The 14,257-nt window shown below is 46.0% G+C and overlaps 1 protein-coding gene across 4 annotated transcripts in view; it reads right to left on the bottom strand.

Annotated features, from left to right (window-relative positions):
- LOC143285063 (guanylate cyclase soluble subunit beta-2-like) overlaps window positions 1-14,257 on the bottom strand; it is a 92,170-nt gene that overhangs the window by 35,064 nt on the left and 42,849 nt on the right. For all 4 annotated transcript variants that reach the window (XM_076592251.1, XM_076592254.1, XM_076592253.1 and 1 more), the window contains exons 3-5: window positions 9,721-9,794; window positions 6,885-6,985; window positions 6,142-6,325 (exon numbers count right to left, since the gene is read on the bottom strand). In XM_076592251.1, coding sequence (XP_076448366.1) covers window positions 6,142-6,325; window positions 6,885-6,985; window positions 9,721-9,794 — 359 coding nt within the window. The remainder of the gene's footprint in view (window positions 1-6,141; window positions 6,326-6,884; window positions 6,986-9,720; window positions 9,795-14,257) is intronic.

Raw genomic sequence — 14,257 nt, forward strand, 5'->3', positions numbered from 1 at the left:
CAACAAAAAAAAAAAAAAAAAAAAAAAACCGCCAGCGCACGCGCGACGCTCACACACATTCATTCACGAACCTACACAGAACGGCCCGCGAAAACTACCTACCTCCACTCCACCCTCTAAACAGCTCTGTGGATGACAGAAACCTATCAGAGCCCTATCAAAGGCCGGCACTGCGTCCAGCCACTTTCTCCTGTCCATGCACACCCTCCTCTCCAGCCCCCAACACTTCACCCCTCACCACTAAACACCGTCTTACATCATGTGGCTCTGCATGCTCCTTCCCTCGTACCGCCCCCACAAGATGCCTATCAGTTCTTTTCCTATTCACCCTCACTCCACCCCCCACAAGATGCCTATCAGTTCTTTTCCTATTCACCCTCACCTCAACCCCCACAAGATGCCTATCAGTTCTTTTCCTATTCACCCTCACTCCACCCCCCCACAAGATGCCTATCAGTTCTTTTCCTATTCACCCTCACTCCACCCCCCACAATATGCCTATCAGTTCTTTTCCTATTCACCCTCACTCCACCCCCCACAAGATGCCTATCAGTTCTTTTCCTATTCACCCTCACCCCACCCCCCACAAGATGCCTATCAGTTCTTTTCCTATTCACCCTCACCCCAACCCCCCACAAGGTACCTATCAGTTCTTTTCCTATTCACCCTCACCCCACCCCCCACAAGATGCCTATCAGTTCTTTTCCTATTCACCCTCACCTCAACCCCCACAAGATGCCTATCAGTTCTTTTCCTATTCACCCTCACCCCACCCCCCACAAGATGCCTATCAGTTCTTTTCCTATTCACCCTCACCCCAACCCCCACAAGATGCCTATCAGTTCTTTTCCTATTCACCCTCACCCCACCCCCCACAAGATGCCTATCAGTTCTTTTCCTATTCACCCTCACCTCAACCCCCACAAGATGCCTATCAGTTCTTTTCCTATTCACCCTCACCCCGCCCCTCACAAGATGCCTATCAGTTCTTTTCCTATTGACCCTCACCCCACCCCCCACAAGATGCCTATCAGTTCTTTTCCTATTCACCCTCACCTCAACCCCCACAAGATGCCTATCAGTTCTTTTCCTATTCACCCTCACCCCAACCCCCACAAGATGCCTATCAGTTCTTTTCCTATTCACCCTCACCCCAACCCCACACAAGGTGCCTATCAATTCTTTTCCTATTCACCCTCACCCCACCCATCCCTATCGCTGACCACAACGTCAATCGTTTTGGGATAGCCCCAGAAAACCCCCCAACTCTTTCAGGATATAAAAGCCAAGTTCACTGATTTAAGAAAAAGAAAGCAGAAAAAAACGAAACGTTGTTCCATATTACCTACAATGGGTCACACTGCCTGGTCTACATTAACTGATAGATAGTGTCCGGCCTGTGCAGACTGAAAGCCAGCAGTGTCTCCTCCGATTGCACTGAACAACCGACATGAATAATTCTCCGTGGACCCCCTGTTGTAACTGTGAAGGGAGGTAAGCAGGGGCTGGAGATGAGTGGAGAGGGGATAACGTCAACCAGAGTCGGACAACAAACAGAAGCCGTGTAGACTGACAGTCCAATTTCAGAGCAATTCAAACATGTCCTCTACCCCAGATTGTCAACATTCCAAAACATCGAGCCCTCTTTCTGGACCCTCCCCCTTCCCAGGGAATCCATTCCATCCGGACCATTCTGCTATCATTCGATAGGAACAACAGAATGAAAGCATGATGTTTAAGAGCAAAATGTCCCCGTAAAGCTATTTCAAGACTTCCAGAAAAATTCTGCACTCACATCCCAGAACGTCAAATCACTGACGATAAACCGAGGTCCCGTTTGCAGCATGCATTTAGAATTCCGCACAACTGAAGCATCAGTTTGAACCGCAACTGTGAGTGGAACTATAAGTGGAGAACCTGGGCACGAGTTTCGTCATGTTTCAAGTGTGTTCCTTGACGACGGGAAAGAATAATCAAAGGGTTACAAAACAAAATGAATAATCTTCAATGAATACTTATCACGGATATAGATATTGAAGAATACGCCTGAAGACACACAAGATATTAAACGCAAGAAACAGAGTACAACATCCAAGCAATTCCGACATTCATTCTATAATAGTGACGATTTCAAACCTTGCTTTCATGCATACCAACTTTTTCGGGCTGCCTGAAAAAATCCAACATTAACATTCTTACACTGACGATTTTAAATGTAACTCTTAATCAAGAATAGCCTTTCAAGCACGTCATTTTCGGACTGCCTGAAAAACATACTGTGGAACTTGTAAAGAGCCATGCGTGGTTTGTGCCTGAGGAAGACAAGACTGAGATAGACGGTGATTTTAAACTGCCAGTATACAATGCACAAACATATCACGTAGTACTCGTCTTCCACTGCAGTTTTACCGAATGGACAGCCATTGCTTGCGTTACGGCTGTGCCTCCGGATATTATTAATCAGTGGTGGAACATCTAGCCTGTGACTCTAAGACAACGCACATCTTTGTTGCACATGCATCTTTCCCCAAAGTAGCTTTAAAAGGTCTGCTGCTTGCATACTCTGATGACATCGAACCATTCTTAAATGAACATAGTCCACCCACATTTGCCAAACAATTTCATGCAGTAAGAACACGGGAACATCTCCAGCTTCCTACTGTAACCATAACAACATCAAACTCCGTTTCAAACAACAGCATGGATTATTAATGTGAATGTATACTCATGTACGCTTAGAGACATCGAGAGAGAGAGAGAGAGAGAGAGAGAGAGAGAGAGAGAGAGAGAGAGCGAGGGGAAGGGAGAGAGAGAGGGAGGGAGGAGGGGAGAAAGATGCATACAGGACAGCCCGGTTTACAAGGATGATTGCTATATTCACCAATTGCTGGATGCACTCAAAAGAGAATGGCAAATAAGATCAAAGAGAAGCCACCTTGGACAGAAAATCAGCAGAAACAATGAACGAATGAGAAAGAACAAAGATGTCAAGAAATTCCAATGTGTGTGTGTGTGTGTGTGTGTGCGTGTGCGTGTGCATGCGTGCCTGCACGCGCTTGAGTGTGTGTGCGTGCGTGCGTACGCTCGCATGCGTGTGTTCGTGCATGCGTGCGTGCGTGTGCACACTCTCTTCTCGTTCATTCACACACTGTCACGTGTTTGTCTCAGGTTGATCATCCTCAACTATTGAGCGACGCCCTCTGTACATAGCGATGAAAGTCCCTAGCCTGGGGTGGGGGGGAGGGAACAGTATATTCAGCACTAACATTGTCCCTGCTAACAGTGGATTCAGCACTAACATTCTCTCTGCTAACAGTGGGTTCAACAATAACACTGTCTCTGTTAAAAGTGGATTCAACATGCTCATTATCTCTGATAAAGGTGGGTTCAACATCAACATTATCTCTGCTAAAAGTGGATTCAACACTAATATTGTGTCTGCTAAAAGTGGATTCAACACAAACACTGTCCCCATTAAAAGTGGAATCAACACTAACATTGTCTCTGTTTAAAGTGGATTCAGCACTAACAGTCCTTGTTAAAAGTGGAATCAACACTAACAGTCCTCGTTAAAAGTGGATTCAACACTAACAGTCCTCGTTAAAAATGGATTCAACACTAACACTGTCTCTGTTAAAAGTGGATTCAACACTAACAGTCCTTGTTAAGAATGGATTCAACACTAACATTGTCTCTGTTAAAAGTAAATTCAGCACTAACACTTGGAGGTTAAAACTCCCGATGTGTATATGGAACTGGAACCTGTGGACACTCGCTTCCTAGTCTGACGCATTACCACTATGCCACCGCTCCATTTTGTTGGAAAGTGGTAGGAATACATTAACAAAGCTTATTGCGATACGAAGCGGTTATTCGTCACCATACAACTGGCCCTATTAGATGCTTATGATGACCCACAATTATAACATTCGCAGTTAAAATAGAGTATACTACTCTACTGGCAAGGGGGAAAAAAAATAGTACGCAACCCCCCTCGCCACCCCCCACCCCACCCTCAGCTGAACTCTCACCATCACCCTCCCCTCTTCCTCCACCCCCTCCAAACCCCCTGAGTACTTTGATCACAGTCCATGCTGACAGCTGGAAGCTATGATTAATGACATCAGTATCAGCCCGGCCAGCAGTAAACCCCACAGTCTGCAGTCATCGCCACCATTCGGCCTGTCCACCCCGTCATCAACACAGTGTCCACTCACACATACCCACCACAGAAATACACACTGCAGGCTGGACCTTCACGGCCCACGCGCAGCAGGGAAAAAAACAACAACATAGAACGAAAGAAATGCAGCATTACTTTTCATCTGCCAAATCTCTTATGGGTGATGAATAACCAAAAGTGTCCCTAAAGAGTAAAAGAAAAAAAAAGAGTAGGTTATTCTTTATCTGCAACATCTCCAAGAGTGGATCAAAACCAATATTGTTTGTAAATAAAGAAAGATACGAAATGCTATATTAATTTCGATCTGTAAAATCTCTTATGTGCGATGAAAAACCAATACTGTTCGAAAACAAAAAGTAAAGAAAGGGAACATCACATTTTATCTGCCGCATCTCTATGTGTGATTAAAAACCAGTACTGCTATCCCTGACCAAGCCGAAAAGAAACTGGTTTGGGAAAGGGGAGGACGGTGAGAACAGTCTCATTCCCACCCACGCTGAATGATAATTAACACACTAGCTCTGCCATGTCCGTCACCACACACTGACACATCACATGTGTCGTTCTCATCAACGCTGAATCAGATTCACTGGTACGATGTCCCCCAGTGCTCACAGCACGGAATAAAATACCGTTAATATTGTTTATTTGTTTGTTTGTTTTTTGAATTTCACACAAAATTCTATTCAGAAACAAAATCCTCCTCATACATGGATAACCGCAAAGGTTTTGTGCCAATGAAAATTCTTCGACCGCACGGTCCAAAGGAGAGGTGGCTGCCGACAGTGCACACAACACGGCAAAGTTTACTGTCACCACTTCCCCAGTGTAGTGGATGGAATGGTCACATTGCTTTGTCCTTCGACGCTCGTAGTTTGAATCCTGTTCAGTGGCATCGTTTCACACACGGTGCGAGACAGGTCACAAAACACACAGAACATGAGACAACTGTCACACAACACACATGAGACAACAGTCACACAACAAACAGCAGACAACAGTCACACAACACACAAGAGACAACAGTCACACAACACAGCAGACAACAGTCACATAACACACAAGAAACAACTGTCACACAACACACATGAAACAAGTCACACAACACACAGGAGACAACAGTCACACAACTCAGCAGACAACTGTCACACAGCACAGCAGACAAACGTCACACAGCACACAACACAGCAGACAACAGTCACACAGCACAGCAGACAACTGTCACACAACACACGACACAGCAGACAACTGTCACACAACACACAACACAGCAGACAACTGTCACACAACACGGCAGACAACAGTCACACAACACAGCAGACAACTGTCACACAACACGGCAGACAACAGTCACACAACACAGCAGACAACTGTCACACAACACGGCAGACAACAGTCACACAACACAGCAGACAACTGTCACACAACACACTACACAGCACACAACTGTCACACAACACGCGACACAGCAGACAGCAGTCACACAACACAGCAGACACAAGTTACACAACACACGACACAGGAGACAACCATCACACAACACACAACACAGCAGACAACTGTCACACAACACACAACACAGCAGACAAATATCACACAACACACAAGACAACTATCACACAACACAGCAGACAACTGTCACACAACACAGCAGACAACTGTCACACAACACATGACACAGCAGACAACTGTCACACAACACAGCAGACAACTGTCACACAACACACAACACAGCAGACAACAGTCACACAACACATGACACAGCAGACAACTGTCACACAACACAGGAGACAACTGTCACACAACACAGCAGACAACAGTCACACAAAACACGACACAGCAAACAACTGTCACACAACATAGCAGACAACTGTCACACAACACATGACACAGCAGACAACTGTCACAAAACACAGGTGATAACTGTCACACAACACACTGCGCACACAGGGATCTACCTGAAGGAGGGGGCCAAGATGCCCTTGTAGGAGAGGGCGAGGAGGGAGTGGAGGGAGTCGAGGTTCTGGATGAAGCTGGCGATGTCCCAGCCCAGTGTCTTGAGCATCTTGTCGTAGCCGTGCCGCAGGCAGTAGGTCAGGAAGAAGGCCCCGAACACCTGTAGCACGCCCTCCACGGGCACGTCTGCACATACCAAGGGTTGAGGGGGTCGTGGGGGTGCTAGGTGACTCGGTCATTGGTAATGTCATCAACAACGCTTAACCCAGTCGACCATTTAAAAGCGAATTCCATGAAGACGAGCAAAAAATCACCAAAGCTACCTTCACAAGAACACACACACACACACACACACACACACACACACAAAAGACACAAATGTAGATTTTCCACACCATGACTAGATACCGTAGCTACCTTTCTGAAATACTGAGAACACTGCTGACCACTGATGGCCTGACAGTAATCTGGCTTCGGAACGTTCCTAAATTAATGTTTTACATTACTTGACGTCATTAGCTCCTTAATTTCAGTCACAGATCGATCGTTCCTCAGATATTGCTGTGTCATCACATTTCAACCGTAGACTGTTGATTCATTCTAGTGTTCCTGCCTAATTTTTCATTCCACAGACGCAGTGACACACACACACACACACACACACCACACGCACACGCACACGCACACACATACTACAAAGATACACACGCACACGCACACACACACAATCAAAACGTGCACTCACCGAGTGTGTCGGACACAGCGGCCACCAGTTTAAGGGTGATGTCATCAGTGTAGCGGGAGAACACCAGGAAGTGTTGGTGCACGTCCAGTCCGCTCTTCTTCCTGTCACACCCACCACCACCTTCACCATTACCACCACCACCACCACCATTACCACCACCATCACCATTACCACCACCACCTTCACCATCGCAATCACCATTACCACCGCCATCACCATCACCACTGAGTTCCATGCGTGACTGAACCCTGATTGAATGACACAGGAAACGAATGATGAGCACCCAATGGCAGCTGTCAGTAGGCTCTAACTTCTACCAAGGTAGGCAGCCTGCTGTGCAAATGACTCCGTGTTTGTAAAGCGCTTAAAGCTTGGTCTGCGACGAGTAAAAGCGCTGTATAAGTATCCACATCATCATCATCACCAGCAGCAGCAGCAGTGAATAGTCTCTTGTGTCGGGTGGCCCTGTGGATGTCTGACAATGTGATCTAGCTGTGGATTGCTGGGACCGGGAAGGGACACGGTGACAGCAGAGGGCTGCGGAAGGACGTCCCGAACAACCCACACCACACAGGACACAGGCCAACAGCCACTGCCGTGACATGGTGTGTGGGATGGATGTACACAGGATGACAATGCCCTACCGAAAAAACACTGAATTTTACAACGTGGCAGTCTTTCGAAAACGACACACATAAAAGGCACATCCAATTTACTTTGAGTGGAAGCATTGCTTTAACAAATACAGATGGAGTTTTACCTAGTATCTTTACAAAAAAAAGAGAAGATAATAAGAGAAAACAAATAACATAGGCATAAACAAAAATGGTGATTGAAAAAACAAACAAAAACTTTCCAGTGCAATAAGTAAGGCGGGCAGATTATTTTCCACTGAGATATCGTCTGTTTTACCCTGACAACAGGACCACCAGTTCTCAAACGGAAGACAAAGACGGAATCCAACAGGACCACCACTTCTACTCACACGGAAGACGAAGAGGGAAGCCAACAGGACCACCACTCCTCGTTTATAGTAGACGAAGAGGGAAGCCAACAGGACCACCTTTCCTCGTTACTAGAAGACAAGAGGGAAGCCAACAGGACCACCAGATCTCTTACATGGAAGATTAAGAGGGAAGCCACTCTTCGTTTATAGAAGACGAAGAGGGAAGCCAATATGACCACCGGTTCTCTTACACGGAAGACGAAGACGGAAGCCAATAGGACCACCATTCCTCGTTACACAGAAGACGAAGAGATAGGCCAAAACACCAGGTGAACAGCACAGCCCCCATTTCTGGACTAACGGGAACAGACTGTGATGTGACAGGACTCGCATCACAAAAGGGGACAGACAGGCAATCCAGAGAGACTAAACACAGTTCAGTGCTGTTCTCAATCATGTTGGGGGGAAAGTCACAATCCATCGACTTCCAAAACCCTCGATGAACAGCACAGCCCCCATTTCTGGACTAACGGGAACAGACTGTGATGTGACAAGACTCGCATCACAAAAGGGGACAGGCAGGCAATCCAGAGACACTAATCACAGTTCAGTGCTGTTCTCAATTATGTTGGGGGAAAGTCACAATCCATCGACTTCCGAAAGCAGTGCAAAAAGGATGAAGTAAAGACAGGCAGAAGACAAGACAATAAAAGATATTGTGGAAAAAAAACCCCCAAAGAAAACAACTACTAACGGTAACTAATAGAATACTTCAGAAGTAATCTTTGCACATTCTGCTTGGGGATCCGAAAAAGATGCAGGGGAGATCACAAATGCAAGCTAAGCACGAGTGCACAGCTCAACTCAGCTGTCACAACCCAAGCAATTTCATGCAAACAAGTACTGACATTGGGAAAGTGTGTGTGTATTACTATCAGTCTTTACTTCGACCCCCGAAGAGATGGTATCCGCCACCGACTGACCAAATTAATTTCGCTGTTATAATCCATTATGAATGCATATCACGTGAGATAGAAGGTAAAGCATGGAAAGGTTAAGTATGATTATATATATTTATATAGACAGACAGAGATAGAGGTGTGTGTGTGTGTGTGTGTGTGTGTGTGTGTGTGTGTGTGTGTGCAATGGGTTGCAACAGCTAAATTGATTTGGTCTCCCTTACAGCCCCCCACGCCCCCTCCCCCCCCCTGCACCCCCCCACCACATTCTCCAAACTCTTTCCCTCCTTTCCACTCCTCGTTCACTGGCTGACACACGTGCTGAAACGTGGTCTGCGGAGAGCGGCGACAGACCCCATGGCTGAGGACACTGGACCTCATCATTCCCACGTCTGTGTGAAGACAGGGTGAGAGAATGCACGGCTTTCAGTCAGTTCCTTGTCCACAACACAACGACACACACCCTTCAGGGAGGAAGGGGGAGGAGGTGGTGATGGTAGTGGGGGGGGTGGGGGGTGGGGGTGAAGGGAAGAGGGGCTGGTGGGTGGAGGAGCCAGGGAGGAGAGTTACGGGTTTTTGGTATGTAGTTATCTGCTTCACGTTTTCATTAAGTCATTGATTAAGTTATTGATTCATCTTTGTTAGACAGAAACAGTGGGAGAGGAAGGAGGAGAGAGAGTCAAAAAGAGAGAGAGAAAAAGTGGGAAAGAGAAAGTCACAGAGAGAGAGAGAGAGAGAGAGAGAGAGAGAGATAGGATAGAGAAAACGACAATGGGAGAGTTACACACACACACACACACACACACACACACACACACACACACACACACACACACACACAGAGAGAGAGAGGGAGATAATGCGAAAGAGAGAGAGAGAGAGAGAGAGAGAGAGGCAGGGATGCAGTGAGGAATACAAAAAGAGAACTCACAGTATGGTTTGCCAGGCCTCCTGACCATACTTCTCCAACACCAGCTCCCGGATGATGCAATGGATCTGTCCGTACTGAAACATCGTCATCGTCACCTTCATTACCATCATCATCATCAGCATCGTCATCATCATTGTGAGGATCGTCGTCATTATCATCGTCATCACTTTTATTCCCGTCATCATCGCCATCATTATCATCAATGTCGTCATCATAACCATAATCGCCATTACTATCGCCATCATCATCATCATGAGGATCATTATATTTAATCATCATTAACATCAACTGCACTGTCGTTATGCCGTCACTGTCACCGTCCTCACCCCACCACCACCAGCATCACTGCATCACTGCACACCGTCATCAACATTATGCCACTCACATCATTAGCATCATCGTCGTCATCACTGCAGCACACCTCTCCATTGTCACCGTGACACACGTCACCCTCATCACCGTCACCTCCTTCATGACATCATCATCGCCATACACTTTAATGATGATCCTCCTCAAGATCAAACAAACCCACCCCTTTCTCTCCCCGTCCATCTGTCCTCCGCATCTCATCGTGCGCACACACGCACGCACGCACGCACGCGCGCGCGCACACACACACACACACACTGTTCGATTGATCCGTTAGTTAGCGAGGTAGTTCGGCGCTTATTTCCGTCCTTTGATTTGGTATCACATTTTTGTGAAGACACGTGCAATCAAATTACCGCCCCCCCCCCCCCCCACCCCCTCACACAATTTCCCGAGAGGCAGGCGGTCATCAATCAATGGACAAATCCTGTTTCCTGCCCACCAACGGACGATGACTGTGGCTGTCAGCGGACTGTCCTGGGTGTTGTCAGCATCTCCCTGCTGTATGGAGGGCTGTCCCCGGACCCCTCCACCTCACAACACGGGCTGAGGGCCACCGGTACACCCACCACCCACCACCCGCCCACTGCTGCCTTGCCATTATGGGCACCTGTTCTCATTTTACTGCCTCATCATTCTGGACATCTGTTCTCACTTTACTGCCTGTCATTCTGGACATCTGCTCTAATTTTACTGCCTGTCATTCTGGACATCTGATCTCATTTTACTGCCTCGTCATTCTGGACATCTGTTCTCATTTTACTGCCTGTCATTCTGGACATCTGCTCTAATTTTACTTCCTCATCATTCTGGACATCTGTTCTCATTTTACTGCCTCATCATTCTGGGCACCTTTTCTCAGTTTACTGCCTCTTCATTCTGGACATCTGTTCTCATTTTACTGCCCGCCTTTCTGGACATCTGTTCTCATTTTACTGCCTGTCATTCTGGACATCTGTTCTCACTTTACTGCCTGTCATTCTGGACATCTTTTCTCACTTTACTGCCTATCATTCTGAACATCTGTTCTCATTTTACTGCCTCATCATTCTGGACATCTGTTCTCATTTTACTGCCTCATCATTCTGGACACCTGTTCTCATTTTACTGTCCGCCTTTCTGGACATCTGTTTTCATTTTACTGCCTGTCATTCTGGACATCTGTTCTCATTTTACTGCCTCATCATTCTGGATAATTGTTATCATTTTACTGCCTGTCATTCTGGACATCTGTTCTCATTTTACTGCCTCATCATTCTAGACATTTGTTCTCATTTTATTGCCTCATCATTCTGGACATGTTATTTTACTGCCTGTCATTCTGGACACCTGTCCTCATTTTACTGCCTCATCATTCTGGACATCTGTTCTCATTTTACTGCCTCATCAATCTGGACAACTGCTCTCATTTTACTGTCTGTTACTCTGGACAACTTGTCTCATTTTACTGCCTCATCATTCTGGACACCTGTTCTCATTTTACTGCCCGCCTTTCTGGACATCTGTTCTCATTTTACTGCCTGTCATTCTGGACATCTGTTTTCATTTTACTACGAGCCATTCTGGGCATCTGTTTTTATTTTACTGCCTCGCCATTCTGGACATCTGTTCTCATTTTTACTGGCACACCCACTAACTGGCCACTACAGCCTCGCCATTCTGGACATCTGTTCTCATATTTACTGGCACATCCACTAACTGACCACTGCTGTCTTGCCATTCCAGGCACCTGCTGTTAGTTCACTGGCAAACACACGAGCCTGCCACTACTGTCATGCCATTCGGGGCACCTGCTATCAGCTTAGCTCGATGTGTCTGGCACAGCATGACATGAAATGTTGTGATGTGTAAATGGTCAGGAAGGAAGCAGCTTCTGCTCCTTAAAGCCACGTGAAAATTTTGTGTTTGTTTCTCTGAAGCCGTGTCTGTCGTGTGGTCAGCGCTCACCAGCACTCTATTGTCCTCCTGTGAAGGTCCAGTAGCCTTTAACGTCCGTCGGGGCAGGGAGTTCATATCCACTGTGCCGAAAGAGAGGTTTTCTAACCTTGCCCGACTGAAGTCCTATTCACGAGAGAAACGCATGCCGAAAGGGAGCCCTGAGATTTGACCACAGGATCGGAAGTAACGCCTCACTTGTTTGGCCACGGTGCTTCCTTCACTGTCCCTGTTTACTGTTTACCACTGCACTGTTGTGTGACGTCATGCAGATCCCGTTCTATTGATTTCCGTTCCCTTCCCGTATTGATCACGCCACACCCGCATCATTCAGATCCATTGCCTTATCGGTGTTCGATAGGTTACTGTTGGTTTGAAGGCCACACCCACTTCCCCCACAGAAGAAAAATGTCGGTTTTCTTTTGATACTCTTTATTTGGAACATTTTTTAGCTTCTTCTCCAATATTTTCACTGCCATTACAAAAAGTTTCAGTCACGCAATATCTGATTTCAGCTGCATTCACCCAGCCACCACTTACATAGAATTGTGGTTGTTCTAAAAATATAAGCATGTAAACAAGTTCACGACTTCGGGAGGTCTTACACCGACAACACGATGTTGTGTTTTTGTTTGTTTATTTGTTTTTTGTTTCTTTCTTTCTTTTCTTTTGGGAATGCGACTTAAGTTCTCAATAACAAACCTACTTTTGAATAAAAACGTGTTTACAAAATGCGGTAATGTGGGCACGCCCAGTCGTCATTTTCTGAACGTAAAACACAAAAGTCACGACTATGACACGCTCTTCCTCCATTCGGGTTCTCTTTGGACTTAGACAAGAAAAATAACACACACACACACACACACACACACACACACACACACACAGATGGTGGCTTTCATCGGGCTACTAACAATATCAATTTAATATAAATGCAGATTACAAAACAAAACAAAGCTTCAATCCTGTGGGAACTTACGGGCGCGTTCAATGTGGACAGACAAAGGTGATAGCTGGGAAGTGATGAAAAGGAACTTTACCATAGCAATCCACAGCGGGCACACGGAAAGTGTCGTGATGTCAACGTTGGCTGTATCCCTCACCCAACAGATCTGAACCCCCTCTTCCACTACAGGACAGACCATACCTGTCATCTCCCTTAGTAATGGTAAAGCTCACCGACCTACATCTACATCTTTTCCTTCTGCTACTCTGTCAAGGACTTGCGTAGCCTGAGGTTAATTCCATCCCTAATTACCTGAGGTAAATTCACTGTCCCTAGCTAAATCACAACCCTAATTACCTGAGGTAAATTCACTGTCCCTAGCTAAATCACAACCCTAATTACCTGAGGTAAATTCACTGTCCCTAGCTAAATCACTCTGGTAAATTCACTGTCCCTAGCTAAATCACAACCCTAATTAATCACCTGAGGTAAATTCACTGTTCCTAGCTAAATAACAATCCTAATTACCCGAGGTAAATTCACTGTTCCTAGCTAAATCACAACCCTAATTACCTGAGGTAAATTCACTGTTCCTAGCTAAACCACAACCCTAATTACCTGAGTGAGGTAATTTCCTAGCTAAATCACAACCCTACCTGCTTGAGGTAAATTCACTGTTCCTAGCTGAATCACAACCCTAATTGTCTGAGGTACATTCACTTTTCCCTAGCTAAATCACAACCCTAATTATTGCCTGAGGTAAATTCATCGTTCATACTTAAATCACAACCTTTATTACATGAGGTAAATTCACTGTTCCCCCATCAAAACACCTATATTATCTGAGGTAAATTCACTATTCCCTAGCGAAATTACAACCCTAATTAATTGCCTGGGGTAAATTCACTGTTCCATTATTACAGCACAACCCTAATCAATTGCCTGAGGTGAATTCACTGTTATCTCATTAAACCACAACCCCAACTGCCTGAGATGAATTCACTATCCCAAGTTAAATCACAACCCTAGTTAACTGCCTGAGGTTAAATCATTATTCCATAGTTAAATGATAACACTAACTGCCTGCAGTAAACTCACTGTTCCTTGTAAACTCACCCCCAACCTTTTGCCACTCAGTCCCCTGGTCTGCCCCCTCCTCCCACCCCCTATTCCTGTTTCGTAACTGACAGAAATCCCTGTCGTGTGACTGTCTGCAAGGTCAAGGGAGAGCCGCGGGAAACACCACGTCAAACGCTGCAGACAAGGGCCGGGACTAATGAGGGATCG

Source organism: Babylonia areolata, chromosome 8, assembly GCF_041734735.1.
Source record: "Babylonia areolata isolate BAREFJ2019XMU chromosome 8, ASM4173473v1, whole genome shotgun sequence".
NCBI classification, from domain to species: domain Eukaryota; kingdom Metazoa; phylum Mollusca; class Gastropoda; order Neogastropoda; family Buccinidae; genus Babylonia; species Babylonia areolata.